The 22,430-nt window shown below is 35.9% G+C and overlaps 1 protein-coding gene across 6 annotated transcripts in view; it reads left to right on the top strand.

Moving 5' to 3' along the window:
- LOC108964998 (hillarin) overlaps positions 1-22,430 on the top strand; it is a 30,445-nt gene extending 8,015 nt beyond the window's left edge. For 4 of the 6 annotated variants that reach the window (XM_018927111.1, XM_018927113.1, XM_018927112.1 and 1 more), the window contains 10 exons: positions 6,769-7,409; positions 8,914-9,055; positions 9,386-9,579; positions 15,919-16,470; positions 16,562-17,004; positions 17,054-17,265; positions 17,342-17,616; positions 21,624-21,737; positions 21,856-22,019; positions 22,073-22,430. In XM_018927111.1, the coding sequence (XP_018782656.1) occupies positions 7,221-7,409; positions 8,914-9,055; positions 9,386-9,579; positions 15,919-16,470; positions 16,562-17,004; positions 17,054-17,265; positions 17,342-17,616; positions 21,624-21,737; positions 21,856-22,019; positions 22,073-22,223 (2,436 nt within the window). In that variant the 5' untranslated portion in view covers positions 6,769-7,220 and the 3' untranslated portion in view covers positions 22,224-22,430. Of the gene's footprint in view, positions 1-4,239; positions 4,437-6,768; positions 7,410-8,913; positions 9,056-9,385; positions 9,580-15,918; positions 16,471-16,561; positions 17,005-17,053; positions 17,266-17,341; positions 17,617-21,623; positions 21,738-21,855; positions 22,020-22,072 lie in introns of all 6 variants that reach the window. The other 2 variants (XM_018927114.1, XM_018927116.1) reach the window with 2 other exon arrangements.

Below are 22,430 nucleotides of genomic sequence, written 5' to 3'. Positions count from 1 at the left end.
ATCTTCATGCGCCGAAACTGTGTAATGGAACCCGACTGATTGTGGCGTAGCTATCAAAGGGGCAGAATGATTGATTCTACGAATTCCTTTGAGTTCTAACGATTTGYSATTTCAGTTCAAACGTATTCCGTTTCCAGTGAAAATTGCATTTGAGATGACAATCAACAGGACATATGGATAGTCTCATAGTGTGTGGCATACATTTGGAAATACTATGTTTTTCACACGGCCACACGGTGTGCTCAAGACTTGGAAAACCATCTTTTCTGTACATTGACGCACCGGAACAGAAACCAAAAAATGTTGTTCATCAAGCTGCGTTACATTAAAAAAAATGTAGAAAAATCGAAAATAAATTATTTTCAGCACAATATAAATTCAACTTTCTTTTCATTTCAAACATATAATTTCACACAGGACAACGACTGCGGGGTCAGCTAGTATTTATCTCAAAATCAATAATTTTAATATAGTTTTTTACATTTATTTATTTATTATTTATAAAATAATAATACAATTATTATTACACATTATACATAGAGAGCACTAGTTACAGAGGCTTTCAGCTCAGGGTTTAATTACAAACGACTTAAATAATGAAGATGGAACCTTCCATGTAGGAATTACTTACAAACAATATGTTTTTATGAACTAAAAATTATATGTTATAAATAAGTTTAAAAGGAAGGATAACTTAAATATATTTCTTTAACTTTGTACACGGTAGGAAATCTGATATTTTAGTCATGTTTACAATAGGTGTTATTTTTAATAAATCAAGAGCTTTATTATTCTGAAAGATACTGGTTCTTGCTGAGTTGAAGCAGGGACATTCGTATAGTAGATATGTTATGGTTAAGGACGATAGGCAGGTTGAAATTCGGTTTGCAATTAATAAATGGGAATGCGTTAATGACGTATGATCAAGACGAATGCGAACAAAGGCAACGGCCTGATGATGGATAAGTTTTTTAAATAGTTTACAGCAAAGACAAGGAAATTTTTTGATTTTATATAGCATCAGGAATGTGATGCTTAAAACTAGTATGATGTATCAAAGTATCTTTTCAGAGTAAATAAGCAACTGTAAACAATCAGGATACACCTGTAGAGATGCAATTGACTGAAAATAGGAACTTAGCTTGGGATATTACCATACACCATAAATAGCATGTAAAAACTTTCCTCAAGTTAGTAGAAATTTTACCACTGGGTGGTTTCATTTCAAATCACGCAAATAATTTTAAACTAGTTTGGGATATTGTTAACAGTTTTGTATTTGTATTACTTTTTATTGTATTCGTTCAGTTACAAAACTGATAAATTATTATTTTTTGTTTCCACATAAACACAATCAGCGCATTAGAAATATGTATGTAACCCAATTAAAAATTACTCAAAGGAAAAAATATTGAAATAAAAATCATACAAAACAAAAAAGAAAGCAATATTCTGTGTTATGCTAATCGATAGGAAAATGTAAGAAATCAGTTCGAAAATGTGTCCTAAAACAAAAGCTTAAGAAACATACATTTATCGAATAGAGTTGTGAAAAGATCTAATTTGTTTTTTATTTTTTAAATATGACGAACCTTCAAAATTACTAACAATTACTTTATATATCTCTTGAGATTTAAAAATATTCTAAGACTCGACGATGCCGTAATTGATTATCTATGGCCTCAGGTGGCTTTAATGTCAACAAATTTTTTTTTTTTTGTATAAATGTATGGATACATATATGCATATATGTAAGCATGTGCAAATTGAAAAGCAAAGTATAAATTGTTTTTGCTAATAGCGACAACTTTCGTTTGGCGCTTTCATTATGCTTCTCTTTGACAGCGTTAATGTCATATTGAGTCGAGACTCCGCTAAACTTTAAACGCGCTTTTCACTTATTTCCCATTTGAAACACATTCACTTCATAAGTGAGCATTGTCACTTTCGACTTGGCAGATTCACAAATTTGCATATGGTTTTTCGTCGAAATTCGGGTGAGCTATCTAAACACCAAAGCCGAATGGATTAATAATACATATCTAATATACGATACATATTTACAGGCAAGTAGTCACGTGTAACAAGAGGTATGTATATTCTCTATATTTATAGGCAAGTGAAGCTAAAATGTCTGATATTCAGGAACTCATTAAACTCATAAGTACTTAAGGACAATTGGCATCTATCGATCAATTCAAGAATCCTATTCCTTAAATTATTTCACTTCTATGAAGTACTTTTTTTTTAAATGTATCTATTAGGCAAGTATACTTAARTATTTCTTAAAAAACTCTCTCAGATATGGCTTTTCTCTTTGGACTATTTTATTAATTTAGTTATATTCAAATTTTCGTACTTTGAAARCTGGAAAAATTGCCCATTACTGTCTAATTACCATAAAAATTTTCGGTGGCGAATATTGAAAGTATAACTTACTAAAGGAAATCGCCAAGTGAATGAAAGAAGAACATTGAAAACTAAGTTGTCTTACACACATAAAAATAAGCACGAAGGGCCAATAGACCGACCTTAAAAGCCAAATATTAAATTTCGTTGGTATTCGTAAAAAGCTGGAAGATTCGTTAGCGCTCGCATTCTTTCTACGAAACATTTTTGACTAACTTGAAACCTGTTTATTGCAAAATACAATCGCTGCAGCAGCGAAATCGGCACTAGTAGTCACTATAACAACATTAGGAGTAACAGCAGCAGCAGCAGTAACAGCAACYACAATAACAACAACAACAGCACGGCAGTAGACGAGCTTTTGGAGTGCATATTGTAGCATAAATGATTCTGCGATGCCGGATTGCGAGACAAAGCAGTGCGGTAAAGACCTCCGAATATGTGCCCATTCATTCACACACGAGATACATGACTTACTCGCCATTCATGCAAAATATGTACATTCCTACGTATCCACGTCTGAGCTTATGTGGGTTTGCAAATGTTAGTATTTGGTTGTTTACTTTCGTATACCGTGCAGCTCTATATTTATACTAATAATAATCGCCTCTTGCTTGCTATGAATGTATCTTAGGCGACTAATTCGAGCACTTGGGCTCAAACAAACGCATTCGTTGTTCTATAAAACATTTATGAGAATGTGTGTATGTGAAGATATCCCTCTTTGGCTTGCTTTGAAATGTTTACCTATCACAGATATTTTAATTTGAAATTTTTTAAGCCGACTCGTCTTCATCTGAAAACAATGATTCTCTTTTAACTCTTCACCAACTTCAGTTGTAAACGGAACGAATAGTTTGTAAGTTTACTTCTTAAGTCTTTTGTTATTCCATTTTTCTATTAAGAAAGAAAAAAAGATTGATTCCTTAGATTGACTTAGGGGCTTTCAAGGCCTTTGGTTATCTCTAGTATTAAATGCTATGGAGAACAAGTCATTATTAGAAAATTCAAAAATATTAAAATCTAAAAATAAATTACCAGTAATACTATAGACTTAACGCTATTAAAAGCATAATCAGTATATTATTTATCAATATATAGAAAATACAACAGTTTTATAATTCACTTTCTAGAAATGTATACTTTTTATGTTGCAAATTAGCGATGCGTCGAAAAGAATCGTAACCAAGAAAGTTTAACAAATCAATCAATTATGACGGCCCTCTAACCTGAAAAATAAGACAAAGTTTTATGTTATTTGATTTGTTATATACACTGAACTAAAATAAACATATTTGTGTTCAATTTTGCAAGATACAAAACGAACTGTTACGGATAAAAATAGAGAAGTTTCTATTGTTAATAGTTTCAATAGGTATTCTATTACCAAATAATGTTTTAGTAATAATAAGTACATAATAATTTGTCGTATAACAGCAGTCAAGCTTTGGAGGCTAGAGGCCTCACAATTTGATTCGGAAATGCACATAGTTTCCTGTTATCTCTATTTAATTTCAATTGTTTTCATAATAAATATATCGTACTTGACGAGGTTTGTTAAAGCAATTGAATATGATCTGCTAACTTTTCAATTACGGGAAAGTGATTAATCTTTCTTCACTTGGTATTAGGTATTTTAGAAACACAAATATTTATTATTGTTGTAATTTGACACAATATGACCTTTAGGGCAATTTACGTCATCTTGGTGAGCTCTGGTCTGGCTGGTGCCAACAAAGGCTCATACAAGGCCATTTTACTCATACTCAACTGACGTTTTTATATTTAATAAAGAAAATATACATATATGCGAATTTATGTGGCGTTCAGAACTACTTTAAGTAGCCGCGTTTTCAGCGCTGATGTCACCAGTTGATTCATTTTGGAAAACTTATCTTAAAAGAAGATGATGTCTAGATGCCGCTAGCTAGTCGATATTGCTCTTAATAGTCACATATTTACGTGCGAGTGTGTAACTCGAACCTCAAGTTATCTGGTTGGACTACCACGCATTTAGGTGAAATATGGTAAGAAATGGTCAGAAAATGGGCATGGAGATATTTTTATGCAAAACACATACATAACTGTGTATATGTGTATTTATCCATATTAGAATATATTTACTTCTACAAAACTTAACATCGACACACATATACATAAGTAAGCCGCAAAAGGGCTGGTGAATTATATAAGGTCACGTTGATAGCCCAAAACAACAATTTCTCGATAGTGTTTTAATTCATAATTAATCAAAATTAGCTGTTATGTTTAGTTTTTAGGGTTCAAAATATTTTTTCAAATATTTCAAAAATAATCCAAAATCATCAAAATGTAATCAGAAAATTCATGAGAATAACAAAAAAGTTATTTCGACATGATGGATTCAACATTTGTTTCGCTCCAGAGTAATACAGCCTAATATAATTAAGGGGCCTGGTTTAGAGGCTTAAAAAAATCGACTTTTTTGGAGATTTTTTTGGGAAGGAAAGAAATAAGTGATTAAATCAAAACTTTTTGGGTTTATATTTATATATTTAAACATCATTTACAAGTCTCTTTGGATTCGAAATCTTTGATATTCCGCCTTTGGGAAGCAATTGGCCGATGCGTTTCGCATTGACATTTGTCGGACGGCGGGCAGGTTTAGTTTTTTTTTTCTATCCTGCAATTAAGAAAAATGGTAAAAGTGAAAAACCGAGAAATCGAGAAATCGAGCGTCAAAGTTTTAGCTTTCTGCCCAATCGCAAATATATCTGCTAGACGCTCGGTCACTATTTTCCCTCTAGCTTCGAAAATATTTCAAATTCTCATCTAAAACTTTAAGGACATTTAAGCAAAAAAAATCGATTTTTTGAAGGTTCTAAATCAGGCTCCCCCCTCAAGCCATGGGCTAGGGATACAATAGAAAAACAAAAAAAAATATTGTTTATGTACTTCTGGTTTACCCTTTTGGTTCTAAAAACTAACTCTAGGGATATTTGTAATGAAAATGCTTTCCGTATACGAAATAATTAGTCTTTTAATTGAATTTATTGTAAAAATTTAACTGACTTTGGTAAATACATAAGTCGTTTTTCTTGTAATTCTTCTATTTCGCACCAATTCGAGTTCTTTTGTTCGGAAACTCCTTACAAGAAAAAGTATCTACTTCTACATTTCGAAAGAGAATATTAACCATACTCATGGGGACCATCAGATAGTACTTACCCCCTGATATCATCTGCATATAATAGGCAGGGAGGGCGGATAGCCTTTGTTACATGTATGATAAGGCATAGTCTATCAGATACTGTGATCTGTTAGGAAGGAAATAAGAAGTTTCCAGTAGATTCAATATTAAGTCTGTTAAAAGATTCGGCCTTTCTGTTACGCAGTAAAAATATAATATGAAACTATCCGTACTGACAAGTAGATTCTCATTTTGAACTTTTGCTAGAAACTCCAGATACGAAAATTCAATCAACAATCCCACAAATATATTTCAGAAAACTGCACTGAAATTGTCGAAAGAAACGAACTTTTCTACTTACCTCGTATTTTCGTAGGTCATATCATATAAAGCAATAATCGGTCTCAGTTCAGCTGTTTACTGTTGTTGTAATCGAAACCAGGAATTTGTCATTACTTTCGAGATGAAAATTTAAATATTTCTGAATAAATCAAAAGAAATAATTAAATATAAAAGCAGTATCAGTACAAGTAAATGGAGTTTCCATATATTATATTACAATTTACTCTTTGGTTATAAAGAAAAGACGGTTTAGATGATTAATTTAATCATTTTATAACTGTCAAGTAGATATTACCACCTTATGTCGTTATTAGCTGTTGTGACATCAGAGGAATCGATATAAAAATTGGATGACTGCATTTACTCATCGTCATTTTTCATCATCCATTCCAACAGTGATTGGTTATAAAGAAAATAACTGAATTAGGTTTAAAAACTTAGTAAATTATGAGATATTCTGACATTAAAAATAAAAATCCGGTTGACATCCGGCTGTGACAAATACGCTACTTGATGCTATTTGAACCTACGCAAAATAGTACAAATACAAAAAAGCTCTACTGGCACATAATAATATAACAGCATTCGCTAAGTGAACGCCATCAAGAAAATTACAATTCCTATGCGAATACCACTTAAGCCTTCCAGCGATCAAGCGAAAATATAAAATTCGATCCAAAAATGTGTAGTATGTATATACATGTGTAGAAATGTTTGCTTAGTGCGTTGTACACCTCATCTCAAATTTACATACATTTTAATAAATTAGTAAAGATTTAATGTTTTCTAAAAACAGTTAAATAATAGCTGAGCAACTATTTAAACGTTAATACTTTGAATTTTTGCAGTTGTGTCACATCACGTTTCATGAATAAGCAGCATCGCAAAACGAATCACGCGCAACCACACCAACTGAACTGAAACATCTTTATACAAGGGAAAAGCGGGAAGTGCAATGCAACCCTTCAGCATAGTAGTCAAATACCTTCAATGAGTCCGTCATATCACACGCTGGCGCCAGCTCAGTCAATCAAACATAGAGAAGCACTGAAAACACCTATGACGCTGACCAAGAACAGCTGAAGTGAGAGCGCAGCATTTCAACAAAATTCTAGTGAGAAGAAACCAACGCCAAAAGCTCCAAACAGTGAAATCACAATCACAGTCCAAGACTTTTATTACAAATACAAAAAGAAACATTGCCACAGATGTATCGATTTGAAGTCGATGTCCTTAATTTATGAATGTGTGTATATACGTATGAAACTGTTTTCTATTACAACACAAACTCGCCAAGAAAATGTACCGCCCAAACTTCTATGAATCCACATGCCTGCGGTGCAACGAAATCGTCTACCAAGTGGATCGAGTGGGACCCCTCAAGGACTTCACATTCTTCCATTCTGGCTGCTTTAAGTGCGTCCATTGTGGCACAAAGTTAACACTTAAAACATATTTCAACAATCAGCACAAACAGGACGACAAGGAGGTAAGTATGAAGAGATACTAGGAGGATCAGTTATATCCACATTTTCAGGCTATTCACCATTTTTGATAGTAAACGTTAGCTTTGCTTCAGTCGATCAATTAGACATTTGGACCATTCTTCAGGCAAATATTTAGCATATCGTATTTGCCATTAGTTTCCATTATTCATTAAGGAGATTTTCTAAATTCTAAGGAAACTTTTGAAATCGGAGTGCGTTTCGTAAGTGAATCCACTTTTGTCGCTCATTAACAAAATATTTACTGTTTTGCGAAATTGCTGCGCTAAAGCATTGCTTTGACTAAATGCCATTGCAGAAGAATGTTGTTGAAAGCAAACACACAACTCGCTTAAAATTAGTATCCAGCGTCTGTCTTTGTCTGCAAATGTGTTGCTGCGTGTGTTAGTTTTCCATGCTGGCCAACGACGGACTGCAAGTTTGCGAGTGTTTGTGCCTCCTCACATGTGCATAGTTGCATTTGGCTACTCACCTACATATTATGCACAGTTCTACACACACTCACACTTGCACTCATATGGCACACGACGCTCGCCGTTGCCAGCTTACCTTGTAGGGAAAGCCTGAACAAGCAAAATAAATTTCTGGTTTCCATTAGCTCTACACTTCTACACTTATGTATATACGTAAATAACATTTAGGTTTACTTTTCTACTTGTGAGATCTACCCACTTTTCGATGAGAATAAGGTACAAAGAGTTTATTTTTATTAAAAGTAGTCGAAAATAAGCTTGTTCTACTATTTTGTTTGAACAGTTATATTCTCCGCAAGAAAACCATTTGTGATACTTTGAAAGTCAGTCGAAAAAGTCTTTTCGTATTTCTAATGAAACTTCAACTTATTTTCTTTTATATTTATACTGATAAATAAATAAACAAATATTTACCATTTTTTACCATTCCGCAAGAGATATTATTCCATCAGTGTAAATCAAGACATTTCCAGAACGGAAGCGAGCGAACCATTGTTGTGCTACACGAACTGATTCAGCATCGTCTCCGTCAACTTCACAAATTTCATTGGAGGCTTGCTTGGCATTCCCTTTTTTATACAAAAATTTCAAAATATAGCGAATTTCAATATTTTCAGTCATTATTGAAAAGCCGTTTTATTCAACTTCCCCGAAATTGTATTTTTTCTTTATTAAATGAAACTTAAAATCTCACCTTTCCAACACACAATGTCCATGTTAAAGAAAGCGGTACAATTGCGAAAAATCATTTATTTCCTAAGTAGTGCTAATAATATTTTACAAATAAAATCAAATAAAGTTTTAGTGTTAAAAGGAGAACGACTTTGCATATTTCCGTTGACTTTCAAGAGGACAGAATTAAAGATCTCTGAAATTGCATAGTGCTATATCGCATGTTGTCGAAACTGAAACTCAAGGCCATTGCTTATGGTATCTTATAAACAATCGCATTAATTTATGGTATCAGTTGAGAAGAGGCAATATAAACAATGTGAACTATATTATTTTCGTTTAGGTTTACTGTAGTTCACATGTACCAAAGAGTGGTCCTGGTCATTTAGATCAAACGTCGGTAGGCATAAGGCAGGCTTTGAATGCGCCCCGCACCAACAAATACGTCAATGACCAAATTCGCGGAACACGCACAGAAGTAGATGGTAAGTATTGAACACAATATGCTAATAATTACTAATCATTTGCTAGAAATATGATAATGCACCAATTCAAGCAACCGTTGCCCCTAAACAGCCCATGCCACCATTCATTACTCCTAATGCAGGCGAATAATTAAAAATTATCATTTATAGAGCGCTTGTACATAAATGCCTCTGAACACTCTCAATTAGATATGTATGTAAACACACATGCTTATGCATATACGTATTTAAGATTAAGTTCACCATACAGTTTTGAAATGTGCAATTTGTGCGAGTGTTGTAGCAATTTAAATAAAAATTTTCATTTAATTTTTCTTCGCATGCACTCAGGTGGATTGGGCTCACGTCAATCGACACCAAATGGTTACGGCAGCCGTGATGTTAGCTCCCCGTCACAAAACGATTCCGATTATAAATATGGCCGATTCGACGCCAGCGCACTCCACATTGCGCATGCGCTGAAGCAAACGGAAATACAGAAAGCCTACAACAAGATGAGAGAAAAACCGATAGATTTCTATCTGGTAAGTAAAGACAACGCCAGGTACCCAATTATGTAATAGCAATAAATTAAATCCCGTAAAAAATCCACGCTTCATATGTAAATGTGTGTGTGTGTGTGTGTGTGTTCATTCACCAGTGGAGAAAGTAAATGCGCGCTTTTAATAATACACATTAAAACATACAATTCAATAAATATTTACTCCGAGCAGATTAAAAAAATTAATTTTTTCGGGCTCATACAAAATTAAGACGCTAATAAGGGATGTATGGGGCATTTGAGGTGTCCTGATTATGAATTCCAAAATTATCCATCACGTAAAACTATTCTTGACAATTTAGTAAGTGGTGGTGGATAATCATCATTCATGCATTTCATTCTTTGTTGTAAAATTTATTCACCAGTAAACATTATTCTTGTCGTTTCTGGGCGATTTGTGATCTTAAGATATATAAATTCCCCTCATTTTCTTGATTCCTTGAATATTTTCCTTACAGGAAACCAAAGAACAAAACAAACAATCAATTTTAGTAGAAATCTTTGTTTAAGTGGATTCTTTGGTGATTTTAGCTACTATTTGTAATATGTACCTAATGACACAAGCTCTCAGTGATTATATTTCACTATTTTACTTTACAAAACTTTGATTCAATTGGGATATTGTTTGATCTACATATGTTTAACTTATTGATTTCTCAGTATTTGTTGTGGTTTTGTTGTCATGTGGTTCAAAATATTATCCACAGTTTTCAGCATGTTCACACTCTACATCTTTTAAACTTCTCTTCAATACATACAAATTAACACAAAATTTGGTTTATTTACTAGAAACAATAAATTAATTTTCTGCTTGAGAAATTATAAAATCTGAGAAACCATTATTTTAGTCTACGAAATACGACTATATGAGTATTCGTATGTTATGTGTACTTTATTAATGCGCCAATTTAGTATGTTTATTTATGTAGCTGAAGCAAATTACTTTAGCTACTTCATGCTGTTGATCACGTTGGTGAAAGCCTCTGGCTGTAGGCACGAATGTTGGTGTAACTAAGTAGTCCACGCCAATTATTCTCTCAGCTGGGAGGAGTTCGATGGACTCGGATTTAGACATTGACTTCAACAAAAGTTAGAAAAACCTGTTTGCCTATAAATGGTCGTCTTTCGTCTTGAAATATTTGCATTAGTATGTTCCTAAGACTTCGTGAAAGTATACTTTTTACAAAGGTAGGTAAATCTTCTGCAGGTTGTGGACTTCATCTCTTATCTATGAGCTGATGGGAATAGCGCAATATTCCAGTCATAAAAGTCTTTCCGCATGATATTTTAGTTCCAAAATACTGGATTCCACAGAGACAATGACTAGATGCCGAGTAATTTGAGTATTTTATCACCATCAGGAAAGTTGTGAGTTTACCTTCCAACCAAGTCAAAATCTAAAAGTTCATAGAAAGGCATTTCTTACGATTGTCACTTATGTTATCGTAAATCCGTCATTGAAATGGGATAAATCTTGTAAGGTGTAAATGTCAAATGTAATACTAAGAAATATAGGCTGGGATTTGTTTATGCGCACAATCATGTAGTTGAATCCGCTTTACTTAAAAAAATTAAATACATATGTTTGTACATGTGATCGTGTTCATATGCAAGAGTGAAAGTGTGAGCAACTCAAGCGATCGGTGCCACAAAATGTTGGCGCGTGTGGCAAGTGGCTACTAGATGTGGTTTTACGAGTCGTTGCAACTGCATTTATGCACAAATCATTGTAGTTATCGCTGTGTATATCTTTGAGAACCCCCAACCAACACCCCCCCCTTCCCCTCGTCAGGCAATGCCCGCTTAATGCATTCGTTTTACTCGCTTAGTATTTATTTTCGTTTTTCAATACTTTCTACTTGACTTCATTTTCATTCATTTAAGTATTTCATCACTGTTTATCGCAGTTGTCTACCAAAGACCTCGTGCCACAACCTAGTAGTATTTCTCTCTATGTTGCTTTGCCCATTTTAATGATCTCGGCGTTTCTATTTTTGCGCACAAAGCTATCATACATATGTGCGCAAACAGCAAAACTAAAGTTCGTAATTAAAACCATTGTCACTTAGCTTTGAACGCCTTCAATAAATCCAGCAACTGAACACAAAGGTAGATCTGACTTATCAGGAACCTATACTGATTCTAAATCCACTCCAAGTCACCACGGACATCTGTCTCTTTTAACAACCCGAAGACTTACATTGTGACAATTTCCCATTCCATAGAACTCAGAGCCCACTTTTATCTGATTCTGTTTTCTTATTTACAGATTTTTTTAAAGTATCAAATTTCAAGCTTTACAGTAAAGATGGAAATTATGAAGTAATTAGAATACTATCGCTGAGCAATTTAAAATACCATTGAATCAGAGTTCATTGAGCTCGATTTCCAAGCATTAAAGGCGTCACGGGAGGCATTCTGTGGAAGCGTTTAGATGCCGGCCTTGGTTAGGTAGCTGTTCACAAGTTCGCATTATGAGCTGGGGCGTTATCCTGGTGAAACTTCCAATCGACTGCGATGTCTTGTCGGACCCGATTGACCCTTCGTTTGACTCGCTTGAGGACTGAACCTCTGATTTTGATAATTTTAACATCTGCGCAAATAAACGAATACTTTGTCGGCGGTCTGAGTTCAAAACTTTGCGCACACGAGTCACATTGTCGGTTTTTGTCGAATTCTTCGCAGATCTTCCAGCAGGGTGCGACCTTTTCCCCGACCCTTCAAAAATGCCTAGTGCCACCGAAACATACCAATTTTTGATAAAGTAACATCTGAGTAAGCCTGCTTGATCATATCAAACATCTCTGTCGTAGTTTTAAATTGGCGACAGCTTGTTGTCTAACTGTTCTCATAAGAAAGGGAGTATTTTAATATTTGACAGATCCTGCCCGTCGCTTCCGACTTCGTTAATTTTAATGCTTTCGCAACTCTCTGTCCTTCCCATGACAGCACGATTAAAGCCACTCGCTGTCATTGTACATCAACTGTGGCAAAACCTGCCAAAAACTAATTTTTCATTTAAAACTTCTAATGAAAGACAATGTAAAAGAGTACTTCCTTTTTGCATTGCGCGAAATGTCAAATCATTTAGACCACTGTCTCGCTATTTCATGGTTAACGTATTTAAAAGATTTCAATAACAAAAAAATATTTAAGTCTTTTTTTTTTGGAAAACTGAATGTAACTATTTAACTTTGAATCTTTCATATTAATCAAATTTACTCAACTAGAGTCATCAATGTACTTCTTTATATGTACATATGTATATGTAATCGTATGTATGGATCCGTGGGCAGTTTCCATATTTGATATTTTTGAACAGTTCAATGAATTCGGAGATCGCCGATCACTTTCGATTCCCCAGTCATGAGTTCAACTTCCGACTATGTCGCGTTGGTGTCACTGAGACATAAAATACATAATAACACTACTTTACAGCCATTTTGCGACTGTGATGTTAGAGGCTGTTTCTCGCTAATATTGGGATATTGGGTTACTAAAACCGGAAATGATAGCAAAAATTTCGTAACAAATAAGTTCAAACCGCTACCATATACTAAAATGTCAAAAATTGGTTTACGTGATAGAAAATGTTTCAAGCAGGCACCTCAAATACCCCACATACCTCTTAGCAATCAGTCGCAAATTTTTCCTTCAGATTTATTGAATAGTGTAACCAACAGTAACTTGTAGTTATGACAATCGAATTATAAACACATAAATGGAGGATCGAACGGAGGATAGCTTTTTAGTCAACAACAGTTGGATCGCAAGTGTGTTATAACGGTTCTCCAGTCGATAGGGGTAACGAATACTAAATTCTTCTATAGTTTATTTTACAGTGATCATTTTTAAATCTCGATGGAGAAAGTCATTTCTTTCATAAACAAATCCACCATAGTACGAAGAACTTTATTTTGAATAGCTTGAATAAGTTTAAAAGTTTTAATCAGCTCTGCTCCCTCAGATATTAATTCCATACAACCAGATAGCATTGATGAGTAGCTTGTTCTTCAAACTGAGACAAGATCCTGAACCTAGGAACCTGTACAGCTCCGCAAACCCTAACCTGAGCTAAGTTTTTCACCGCTAGTATGGACTTTTTAATATTAATGTCAATGTTCCCTTTGGTCATACCATTAAAGAGCTTGACGATCATGTTGATTACATTTCCTGTGTGCGCGTGGATTTTGGAGATATTTGACAAACTCATCGTCTTTTTCGCATTAGTTCGGCAACAGATACCTCTGCTGGTGATGGTTGGTGGGCATCTAGATATAAAACTTTTTTTGTTTAGTCGCATTCGAAAGATTATTTTCTGGATCTCCTGAAGCCTCTCTCTCTCAACTTTGTCATAACTTCACTGTCCCGCTTGTGGTTGCTTTGTATGGATCTAGCCACAAGCGTTTTTACGTGGGCAGCATTGTGTATACTGCTGCTTAAGGCTCATTTATACTTTACATGTGGCGATTACAGCAACGTAATTGAATATAAGAAAAATCTCCAACAATGCAAAGGAAATTTATTAAAGAAAACTATTTAAACAGTTCCGATATGTATGTAGAGCTCATATTGTATTAGCAATGTAAAGAAGTTTGAACATTATTTTATTTCATTTTAAACGAACGATTATTTTCAATAATTTACATTTAAATATCCAAATTTGAATCACTTTAACTGAAAAGCTGATGCAAATAAATTACTCAAACAAGTGGGTAAACTAAATTTAGTCGGTTTGGAAAAAACATAACCTATAGGAAAAATACAATCTTTAAATACTTCTTGTGTTTTATTGAGAGCATGCTCTGCCACACGCATTCTGGCCTGAGGTTTCCAATAACTCCCATGAAAATAAATAAACTTTTTCTGATAGATATTCTGATATAGATAATACCCACCATTACTTAAGCAATCCATGCCAAAATTTCGACATAAGTGTTCTAATTGGCCCGTCCGCAAAAAGGTTTAGGTTAAAGAAATTAAAGTATAGAAACTCCGACAAATGTAGAATACAAACAAAATATCCTAGTCGCTATTTTCATCCATATTTTCCCTAATAATCCCCACTTTCTATTTTGCTTAATAAATTAAATCTTAGCGTATATACAAGTATGTATATTGGAAAGCTTCTGACACTTTAGAGCTTTGTTAACTGTTACTTTGCTATAAAGTTATTTCGCATGTAAAAAACTATTCAGAAAACCTGTACTTGCGAAATTCTAGAATACTTAATTGATACGCATACGCAAGCGCACAGTTCACAATGGGAACGGTGTAGTTGGTTGCTTGTACCATTGAATATCGCTGACCGATACAAAGTGGTTTGGGCGAACATAAAACTGCAGTTGAAGAGTCTGAATGCCCTAGGCAAACCGTTGCAGTTTCTCTACTGCAACTCACTCAAGCAAGAAATTATAATTAGCAAACTTAACAATGCGAATCAGCAAAAGCACTACGGAAGTGTGCGAGATGGGGGGGATGAACAGAAATAATCTAAAATAACATATGTTTTCTTTAAAGGAACTATCTAAAATCCATTCTCTGTTGCAAAATTGACCTGCAGTATTAATTATAGACATTTATTTGACAGCATCTTAATAATGGATTTCCAATATATCGGATGTTTTCTTGTTTGTTTTTATATATTAGCCAACACTCTTATTATTCATACCCTAACAAATAAATCTTAGTCAGATTTGAGATGCGAGATCAAATAAAGACGCACGTCTTTATTCCACGAGAACACGGAAAATCTTTAAATCAGTCATTGTCTAATAATTTTAGATTAGAAAACAAATTTTAGTACTGGTCCGAAAAATGCCGCAAGGACAAAGTCCAATTATGGAATTTTACATATGTTTTTTTAGTAGCAGTAGTAAGTAGCATTTTTTATATACTTGTACAAATTTCGTTTTAGCTTTTTCCACGACTTTCGTCATTCAAAATCCTACATCTCACGAACCAATTATCCGACTGCTTTGCGTATTTAGGAGAAAATCATTTCATCTTGTTGCGATTTAATATTATTTTTACAAAAATAAATAAGTATAGTCTTCTTAGTTCCTCATAAAACGCAATTAAACACAATCGTGGTTTTGGTATATACACCAATACACCAAGATGTTTGACGAGAAATATTATATCCTAAAATCTGTGGAAAATATGACTCTATCGCATATAAAAAGTATGTTGGTTGCGATCTGTTCCGTTACTATTATATTTTAATGATATTTTAGGTGTACATATTTAGTTAACTTCTATATGTTTTTTTGACGTTAGCTCTTTGTTCGCTTTGCTTGACATGATTAATCTATTAAAATAGGCCCGAGAGGAGCAAGCGCGCCTTGAAATGAAACATCGTAAAGAGGAAGATGATTTATACCGTAAATTTGCCCGCAAACGAGAGGAAGAAGATCGCAAAATACAATCTGAATTCCAAGACGAATGGGAACGTGAACTACAGCGCCTCACTCACAAATTCGAAAAAGAATTAGCAACTTCTCGGCGCAGTCGAGATGATCAAAATATGCTCACGCTGCGGCATGAACAGCAGAAGGAAGATCTGGAAAAAAACATGACACTGCGGCGYAGCAAAAAGAAAGAAAGCATCACACGTAAAATGCTAGAACATGAGCGATATGAAACAGCCGCTCTAGTAGATCGCCAGTCGAGTGAAATGTTGGAATTGATTAGTGCGCGGCGCTCGGAATACATGCAAAATGAGAGTATCTTTTTAGATGACGATTTCGATGAAGGCGCAGTCCCACTAGAATATCCAATGGTTGCTCCAATACCAGCTCCACCAGCCGTTAGCAAATTCCAAATATATACTGATCCTATTGAATTTGAAGATGTCGATCGCATTGCAATATCGGTGAGTTAATAAAATAATAAATTAATATTTTGTGCATAATTTTTAATGACATAATATAAATGTATAAATGTCTAATATTTAAATGAAAAAGGTAGCACAAGAGGATCAGAAGACCTTCACGGACTTAGTGCGGCAGTTAGTCGGTCGTTGTACCACAGACATAGAAAAGGCTCGAACGATCTTCCGTTGGATAACTGTTAAAAACTTAAATGCAATGCATTTCGATGATGATTTGCGGGGTGACACACCCATGGGCTTGCTGCGAGGCATAAAATACGGTACAGAGAGCTATCACGTACTATTCAAGCGACTTTGCAGTTATGCTGGCCTCCACTGCGTAGTAATTAAAGGTTATTCGAAGAGTGCTGGTTATCAGCCAGGTGTCAAATTCCAAGATTCTCGGTTCCGCAACTCTTGGAATGCGGTATATGTTGCGGGAGCTTGGCGTTTTGTACAATGCAATTGGGGCGCACGCCATTTGGTCAACGCGAAGGAAGCACCTAAAACTGGACGCGGAAAAAATGACAGTTTAAGGTAATCAACACATTGACAAAATTCAGAAAATTAACATAAAAAATTCTAGCAGATATGAATATGACGATCACTATTTCCTTACCGATCCTCGGGAGTTCATTTATGAATTTTACCCCTTACAAGAGGAATGGCAACTGCTTAAACGACCCATAACTCTACGGGAATTCGAGAACTTACCGTTTGTGCGATCGCTTTTCTTCCGTTATGGGCTACATTTCGCCGATGAAGGTTATGGCGCCGTAGTCTTCACAGATGACACTGGTGAGTTGCACATATTAATTATACGCCGTATTACATACACATTCACTAACTTGTATGGATTTGTATTAATGCATAGGTGCCGCCACTGTTCGTATTGCCATGCCAACAGACATGCAAAGTTGCCTGATTTTCCACTACAATCTTAAATTTTACGATAGCGACGAAGACTCCTACGACGGTGTCTCCCTGAAGCGTTTCGTTATGCAATCAGTCATTGGAAACATTGTAGCTTTTCGTGTACATGCGCCGTGCTCAGGAGCATTTCTTCTCGATATATTTGCCAATGCTGTAACCCCACAGGAATACCTCACTGGCGAACCTATGAAATTTAAGTCCGTCTGCAAGTTTAAGGTTCGTCAACCAATATTATTTCTAAAGTTTCATTTACCTCCATATCAATGCAATTATATTAGCGGCAAAATATAAATTTTAAGTAAAGCAAATTTAGCATCACCAACCGAAAATTCATTATAATAGGTTAGGTTAGGCGGCTGATCTAGAGAGATCGTGAACTGCTATATGTAGTCCTTTGTGAAGCCATAAAAAAGAAGTACTTCTGTGTTCGATCTTTATGTTAGCAAAGCGATTAGTGGCCAATACAAATTTGCACAGGCGTTTAATATCCTTTCCCACTAATTCGGTGGGTTGTCTGAAGGTCACGCTCCCAAGTTCTTAAACCTTGACTTCCCAAACGCGGAAAGAAGGAAATGTTAACAAGTTCACCTTCTTCCATACAACTACTTCAGTCAAAAGAATTTTGCAATAGCGCATGTACTGATGGTAGCTCAGCGCTTGCCAAGAGAATTCGGGAGCAACGACCCATGATAGCGGTTCTAAAGTGCCTTTCCTTGCTAGCTCATCAGGATTACAGTTACAGGAACACCAACCCTGAATGCACTGTTAAAGGGTTCAAGGCTAGTATCGCCGCCCTGCTATCTGAGTGGATGGTCACTTCTCTGAATGATACTGAAACTGAAGTTGATAGAGAGCTCCTGACAGTAAGCCCCTCCACCAACTTTCCCCTCCCCAAGCTTTGACCCATTCGTAAAGAAGCGTACTGCCCCTCTCCTCCAAGGACTTCTTTTCACCCACAACTCCCTCGCCGCTATGTGAGCAGAGAAGAAGTCGCCAGAGTTCAGTTTGGCAACTCCATGATCCAAGAGATCCGGTATAAAGTGAAGTGTTTACGAGTGTTCAGACATGCCTTCGTTTAGGAACCAAGATTATCTGAGTTTGATAGCAACTTATGCAGCCATACACCTTCCGTCGATATCCATGCAGACCATGTGCAAAATGGCATTATATGTAATAATCGGAGTGGACCTAAGGGCAGCACACATGCTAATGATCGCCGCCCGTTGAACGCTCATGCAAGCGTGATATTTTCTAGAGCAATCCACAATATAAAGACTCCATATAACATAATGGGCCTGACTGTGGTGTCGTAGAGCCAGAGGACCTATGTTGGCGAGAGGACCAACCTTTTGCCAATGGCTCCACAGCAGTACAGTAGTATAAGGCAATAACTGCCATTTTTGCTCTCTCTTCGATATTCGGCTTCCTATCCCCCCGGGAACTTAAAAGGTTTGAATGAATTGATCGCCCAAGTCAAGTGCCATTCACCCAGAAGGTCGACAACGGCCGCGCAATCTTTTAACACCACTCCGAGAGTTACCTCCCTATGGAACACATTGCTCGGGAAGTGACGATCAAGGAGCATCCGAAATGTATCTTCCCTACAAAGGTACGCCTGAAACTGGAGGACTCATTTGCAGCTTGCCACTTTTTCGCAGAAACTTTTCCATGAAGTCCTTGGCCTTTCTAATCTCGATCTTGTATATTACAAGTCCCGTTTAATATAACGTCCAATAGTCAGTTGACCCTGATTTCCGAGAGTTCTATAGTTCTTTGGGTGTTTTCAGTGGACAGGAGCTCTTCAGTGCAGATTTACACTCAAAGCTAAAGGCTTCTAACCACTACTAGTAATCAATGAGTTTACTCCCGGTGTCAGTGGAACAATTTGTCCGAGCCTTTTGCGGAACACTTCCTAGTTTGTATTTCTAGGATTTCTATAAGACTTTATAGATGGGCATTCTCCGTCTAGATTGATGTTCCTGTGCCCTGATCAAAGAAGAAGTGATCGCCAAGGATCCTCCAGTTTGAGATTAGAGGTGCAATTCCGTTCGAACACAGGGTGAGTTCGAAAACCTTCTACCTACTTGCAGTCAAGAATATAGGAGAATTTTCCCTATTACAAATTAACAAGTTTCCGCTAACAATGAAATCAAAGAGCGACTCACCTCTTTTAATAATTTCTTCGTGAGGCTTCAGCAAAGATTTTCCTCAACAGTAAGGGAGGTGGTTCCACCTCATCTTTATGCGGCATGTATGCTGAGATTAGCCAGAAATCTCCGGAGTCGCATTCTATTTTTGCCCTAACTACGTCAGCGCTGCTGAAATTTCGTAAAACAAATACCGTTAATTCATTTTAGACCCACATACTGGCTCTGGTTCTAACTACATCGTTGGTCGCCAGCAGCTTATGACTATTCGTCCTCAACATAAAAATGCCGCTCCTAGTAAATTGACCTCGGCCGCCTTTGCAAGTTGGTTATTCTGAAAGAATGTTATTCTTCAGATGCTCCTCTTGATGCGCTAGTTTAGCACCCACATTGTGTTTGACCCGCATCTCTTCACACAGAGGTTTTAGACTGAAGACGAAGTCGCCAATTGACGAACCGCCCCCAAAAATTCGGAAAGCCCTGGGTTTTTCTTCATGGTTGTTTAACCATCTCCTTCTCTTGTATCCAACCCTCCTGACATTCGTCGGAAGTATTATAAGGACCACCTTTTCGAATCCATAAACCCTTATGGCTCCCTTGGTTTCGTTGAAAGTACCGACAAACTCCGTATTAAGCGGAATCAGCACTTGACGAGAGGATTCCTCGGTTGCTGAAGAAGGTTCAGCTGACAACCAGACACGAGCCTTAAGGCGAAGCGGAAGGTCCGGTTTGTCCACAGCCTGTTATCTGGTTTCTTTCCAGAACTTTCACATTTTGGGAGTGGCCCAGGGTTTACTATGACCAACTTTAAAATTACTGAGGAGATGCCATCATCCTCCCTGCCGAGATCGAACAGGCCAAGCTTTATAGAGCCAGTGTTTTGAGCAATTTCACTAAAGGTTTGCCCAGTTCCAGTTCCCAGTCTATTACCAAGGGAGGCTTGGTATCGTATCAAGCAGCACTCCAACCCCCACCAGGTACTGATGTGGGCATCGATTTTGACCTCCCTTCACTTCCCTTTACCGTCAACTTTGCATAAAGTTTTATGTTAAAAGGTAGTCGCCTTCAATGGTAGCCGCCCAAGGTAGTCTCAGGTTAAGGCGAGTCTTCAGAGCCGTGAAGGCTACAGGTCATTTAGCGTTACCTAGAATGCATCAACTTGAATGAAGTCCGTCAAAATAAAAATTTCCAGTAACATGTTCGATCTTGGATTCCTAATTATGTAAAGGATAACATGATCGCTGCAATGTATGCACATGTTGTAACATTCAAACTATCATTTGGTACAATTTCTGTAAATAGCCTCGAACTTTTGGGCGAAGTCAGCTGCTCTCCATTCATATGTTCACAATACATTGTTAATCACACTTCATGCGAGCACCAATCACAGAGCAGTATAGTCGTCCATTCAGGCGTTTTATTACGTTTAACAATTAATTTTCTTTTTATAATCTTTTTAACTATGTTTTAAAGAAAAATTTCAAAAACCTACATATCTGTGTTGTTCTATTTGAATTACATATATATGAATAGCTATTCCCTATAAAAGTTATAAAATACTTTTATAACCTGCTTCTCCTGTCAAGTATCTAAAGAAATGTATCTGTCAATTTTGTCCTCTTGAAATTTCTCTGTGACTCATTTTAATTGGTAATTGTTACATTAATTCCCTGAACAAGGGATATTAAGTTTGCAAAAATGTATGTATGTCTATAGTGTAAGTATGTTTATATGTATATAAACAAGTCCCTCCGTTTTAAAGATACCGATATCAGATCACTGTGGCATGAAATTTCAATCAAGTGTATGCTCAATTTTTTTTTCAACGAGATATCTTCAATTTGGAGATGCGTTATTGAGAAAGGAATTGTTCATTCGCCGAAGAAATTGTTCGGATCTAGTTACTATAGCATATTGTTTCCATACAAACTGACGGATCAAAAACAAGTTATTATAAGTAATATTTTGTAGTTGTGAACAGATGTACTTAGTTCAAGATTTGGCTACTGTTATAAAGGGAAAACATACGGCTTTACTTTCAAAAAATATATGTTTATAATTTTTCATAATATTTAGATATGTTGCGAAGAACTACAAACAGTTATGGTACCGTTGCCGGATTGCGCAAGTGGTGAATGGGGTCCTACAAAAGCGACTAGGCTTTTTGGATTAATACCCATAACACACCAAGTAAGTACAGTTTTGAATTCGTATACTCCTTAGAAGAGAATCGTTCACAACCTCTATATATCTGCAATATAGACATTGTCTTTAGAATAAAATTATAATCAATCATCATTAATTGCAGGATCCACTTATATTTGCCGGACGAAGTTTAGACCTTCAATTTCGCATGTCAAGGCCTTTGACAGACTTCATGGCCACTCTGCACAAGAACGGTGTGGAAGAAAAGAAACTTTCCAAATATGTGACGCACAACACGTTAGATGACATTGTGACATTCATAATAAAGTAAGTGGTACAAAATCTTAAATTCCAACATGACTGATAACAATTTTTTACAGTTTTCCCGAGGAGGGTCAGTACGGTTTAGACATATATACTCGTGAAGCTGGAACCATGGCTTCGCACCATAGTCACTCTGCGTCAACGGGAGAGAAACACTTGCTCACCCACTGCTGTAAATACTTAATCAATTCATCGAAGCGGAATTAAATAGGCAGAAATGCATAAAATATACAACTGTATGAAATTGTTACAATATTTTTAGTGAAACGCAATAATTACCAATTAGTTGTAAAAGTTTTGTATGATTAATACCGATTATGTTTTAAAAGTAATCTCATGCATATTACTTAATACATATTAAAATCCAAATAATATTGAACTGTGTACAATTTTACAAATGCATATGAACAATAA

Source organism: Bactrocera latifrons, unplaced genomic scaffold, assembly GCF_001853355.1.
Source record: "Bactrocera latifrons isolate USDA-ARS-PBARC rearing strain unplaced genomic scaffold, ASM185335v1 scaffold_131, whole genome shotgun sequence".
NCBI lineage: Eukaryota > Metazoa > Arthropoda > Insecta > Diptera > Tephritidae > Bactrocera > Bactrocera latifrons.
The sequence above is the reverse complement of the archived record's forward strand: the minus strand, read 5'-3'. Positions and strand labels throughout refer to the sequence as shown.